Source organism: Carlito syrichta, unplaced genomic scaffold (genome assembly GCF_000164805.1).
Source record: "Carlito syrichta isolate Samal-C Ts95f unplaced genomic scaffold, Tarsius_syrichta-2.0.1 Scaffold301859, whole genome shotgun sequence".
Lineage (NCBI taxonomy): Eukaryota > Metazoa > Chordata > Mammalia > Primates > Tarsiidae > Carlito > Carlito syrichta.
In genome coordinates, this window is record NW_007245955.1 from 393061 (window position 1) to 397077 (window position 4017).

Below are 4017 nucleotides of genomic sequence, written 5' to 3' on the forward strand. Positions count from 1 at the left end.
GACGTTTGTGTTTCCATATGAATTCCTGTGTTGTTTTTTTCTAGGTCTGAGAAGAATGTTGTTGGTAATTTAATGGGTATTGCATTGAATTTGTAGATTGCCTTAGGTAAGATGGACATCTTCACAATGTTGGTTCTTCCGATCCATGAGCATGGGATATTTTTCCACTTGTTCATGTCAGCTTTGATTTCTTTGAGCAGTGTTTTGTAATTTTCATTGTAAAGGTCTTTCACGTCTCTGGTTAAGAAGATGCCAAGGTATTTCATTTTTTTTGTGGCTATTGTGAATGGAATTGTGTTTTTTATTTGGGTTTCTGTTTGTTTATTATTGGTGTAGAGAAATGCGATTGTCTTTTACTAATTAAAAAAAGATGTAGAAGGTGGTGAAAATATGTTAGAAATAATTTACCTAATTTGGACCTAAGTCAGCCATTCCTTTTCGAGCTTTTGCCAGTATTGAGAATTGTCAGTTGTCTACATTTTTTTTTTTTTAAGTTGGAGTCTCACTCTGTCACCCAGGCTGGAGTGCAGTGGCATGCTCACAGCCACCGCAGCCTCAACTTGCTGGGCACAGGTGATCCTTCTGCCTCAGTCTTTCAAGTAGCTGGAACTACAGGCACGTGCTTACCACGCCTGGCTTATTTTTTTAATTTATTGTAGAGATGAGAGCTCACCAAGTTGCACAGGCTGGTCTAGAATCCCTGAACTCACACAGTCCTCTTGCCTCGGCCTCCCAAAGTGCTGGGATTACAGGCTTGAGCCGCCGCGCCTGACCTGTTTGCATAATTTTTGAAGGTTAATAATGGTAACCACTCTCTTATTCTTTTTTATTTTCACAAATAGATCTTCAGGCGCTACTAGTAATTCTTGTTCTCCATTAAATGCCACCTCAGGGAGTGGAAGACTCACACCTCTTAATCCAAGACCAAAGGTACGTGACAAAACGTAATTGTGACATGCATGTAAGGATCAGGAGGATGGGGGTGGAAGGTGACTGATTGAGTGGTTTCTATTCTTAATTATTATTCCTATTATCCTAAAGATGATACACAATTTGTAGAAGGAGTGCTAATTTACTACCTTCATTCAGAAAAAATACATGCCATATACTTCTTTTTTTAATAGGGAAATTAAGGAATAAGGTTACATTTAGTAGGATATTCCACAATCCTTAGACACTGGAAATTGCTGGTTTTAGACAGAGCTTCCTAAATATTATGGCAGGACATACAGGTGAGCCTTGAATGGGCTGTAGGTATACTGAGATATTGACTCCCCCAGTCCTTGTTGTGACTGGGTGAGGTGTAGGATAAGTTTCCAACAACCAGCTAACCTACAATTCTCTGTGAATAAAATTTTGGCTGTAGGGAAATTAAAGTTTTATATTCTAATAATTTCTTAAGTGTTTTAAGGTCTTTGTGAGTAATACATTTTTATCTTTATCATCTTTATTCAGAGCGCTATTTTTCTCACCTTATCCCAGTGTGCAGTGTCTGAGTGTGCTACGTCAGACAGGTTATGGTACAAAGGATAAATAAATGTCTTATGTGTTCTTTGTGTGGTTTGATTTGCTCCAGAAATTTGTAGGAGTTAAGCATTTTCCAGTGTATCCAAAATTTTTGCAGAAGGCATTTTTCGGTGTTGGCAATACAACAAAATATAGTTCCTTTGAGTATTTGGTCATAGTAAAATTTGAGGATATCTTTAAAATTGTAAAAATTAATTTTGCAGACTTGAGCCAACAACTGTCTTTAGGGAGAATCTTTGCTTTTACTTATTACTAATTTTAGTACTTAGACCAAGACTGGTTACTTGCAGCCCAAATTAATTGATAGGTGTAGATGCCTCGATTTCCCAGCACGAGGAGATTTGTTCTTTGCTACTTCTTTTTTTTGAGTTGGTGTCCCACTCCGTCACCCAGACTGGAGTGCAGTGGCCGCTCCCAGCCACCACAGCCTCGACCTGCTGGGCTCCAGCAATTCTTCTGCCTCAGTCTTCCAAGTAACTGGAACTACAGACGCGTGCTACCACGCTGGGCTAATTTTTTGATTTATTGTAGAGATGAGGTCTCGCCAAGTTGCCCATGTGGTTTTTGAACTTACGGACTCAGGCAATCCACTCACCTCAGCCTCTCAAAGTGCTGGGATTACAGGCTGAGCCACTGAGCCCGGCTTGCTATTTTTTATATTCTAAAAAAAAAGTCTTAAAGTAAGCAATTTTATATAATTTACTCTTGGTTCTGGGAATTTAGTAACATTTAATTTACTAAGGTCAAATAACATTATTTTTATCATTTAAAAAAAGTTACACCTATGATTTGTATAAAACACTTGTTTAAAAAATTAAGACTCTTAAATAAGTAGGGGACCTGTTGACCAGGTTATCAGTTATTTGGTAGTGTTCTGTTAGAGAATAAACATTGCCAGTAGCAATTTAATTTTCAGTACCACTCGATGGCGCGGGATGACTTTGTTGTATGTACGTGATCTAAATCTTGAGTGGTCTCTTGTTTTGGTAACCATCCAAATTCTTTCTGTATCTTTGCTCAACAGATTGAGAGACACAATGAAGAAGGCTGGTTTGCCCTTTCTACCCATGTGTCCTAAGTGAAGTCAAGTTTTATGGAATTGGTTCTTAATCATTTATTCTCCACCTTCCACTCTCCCATCCTGCTCTTCCTTTCAAGTTTTTACATCCTTCATTCAGCTAAAACCCACAAAGATCCTGTGAGTTAGTACTAATGGAACAAAGAAAAAGCAATTATTTTAATTTTTAACCTTTTAAAATAAGTTTTCGACAACCAGCCAATCTATAACTCTTTGTGAATAAAATTTTGACTGTAGGGAAATTAAAGTTTTATATTCTAATAATTTCTTAAGTATTTTAAGGTCTTTGTGAGTAATACATTTTTACCTTTATCATCTTTATTCAGGGTTTTTTTTTTTTTTTGGTCTAGTATATCTTAAATGTTGATCCATCTCTTTTTTTTTTCCTGAAAAATTAATCTACTTTGCGTATAACTTCCAATAAAATGCCTTTGTGTGATCCAGGTCTGTCTTTCAGAAAAATGTAACACCCACTTTTGGTTTCTTTATTTGATGGAAGTCACTGTTGCCCATCACCTTTTCCATCAAGTAGGATGGTCTGCCTTGATAGGCCCAGGAGTGTTTGTTTATAGTTGCTTAAGCAGGTGAGAGTGCTTGTATGTATTTAAAATTTTAATGTAATTTTTAAATGTTAAAGTACCATCAATAATGTTCATGTACATCAAATAAATAATGATCATAGAGCTCAAATGTCTAAATGCAGTAGCATTGATTTAATGGGATATTTAATGTTTCAAATGATTAAATAGAAGAAGATGCTATTGGTTTCCCCGGCCTGGAATTCAAGCAGATCATACAAGGTAGATTTTTCTTTAAGTCACCTGTTTGGTCCTCAGACATTGATTTCTATGTTAAATTTGTGTCTTGAATGATCTCCGCCCCTTGACTCTGTGATAGGAATCCTCAAACTGAGTAAGACGGGAGTGGAGTGGGACAGCACACTGAAACTACCTGGGGCCTTTCTCTCCGCGGTTGTACATCATTGTTCTAGGAATGGTCCTGTGCAACTTTCACTGTGCCTCTTCATTTTTGTGGTGGCAAAAATGGAAATTATTTTCTTCTAATATTGCTGCTTTTATTTGTGTGAAGTCATCTGTATACATTTGCATTATTGCAGATCCTTCCATTTGTATTGTACTTTTTAAAACTTGGGATTCAGTACTATCCTTATCTGGGATATAGGCCACTTTAGCGTTACTCCTTATATTATTGGAATGTTAAGGTTTTTTTCTTGTTTGCAAATGCTTTTTTTTTAAAGATGGGGTTTTGCTCTGTCATCCAAACTGGAGTGCAGTGGCATGGACTTAGCTCACTGCAGCCTCAAGCTCCTGGGCTCAAGCAATCCTCCCACCTAAGCCTCCTAAGTATCTGGGACTACAGCACACTGCCACTGCACCCGCTATTTTTTTTTT

At 37.3% G+C, this 4017-nt stretch overlaps 1 protein-coding gene across 1 annotated transcript in view; it reads left to right on the forward strand.

Moving 5' to 3' along the window:
- Positions 1-3288, forward strand: part of SPICE1 (spindle and centriole associated protein 1) — a 67192-nt gene extending 63904 nt beyond the window's left edge. Inside the window, exons 17-18 of the mRNA XM_008055470.2 lie at positions 843-930; positions 2552-3288. Of these exons, the coding sequence (XP_008053661.1) occupies positions 843-930; positions 2552-2605 (142 nt within the window). The 3' untranslated portion in view covers positions 2606-3288. The remainder of the gene's footprint in view (positions 1-842; positions 931-2551) is intronic.
- Positions 3289-4017: the final 729 nt, after the last annotated feature.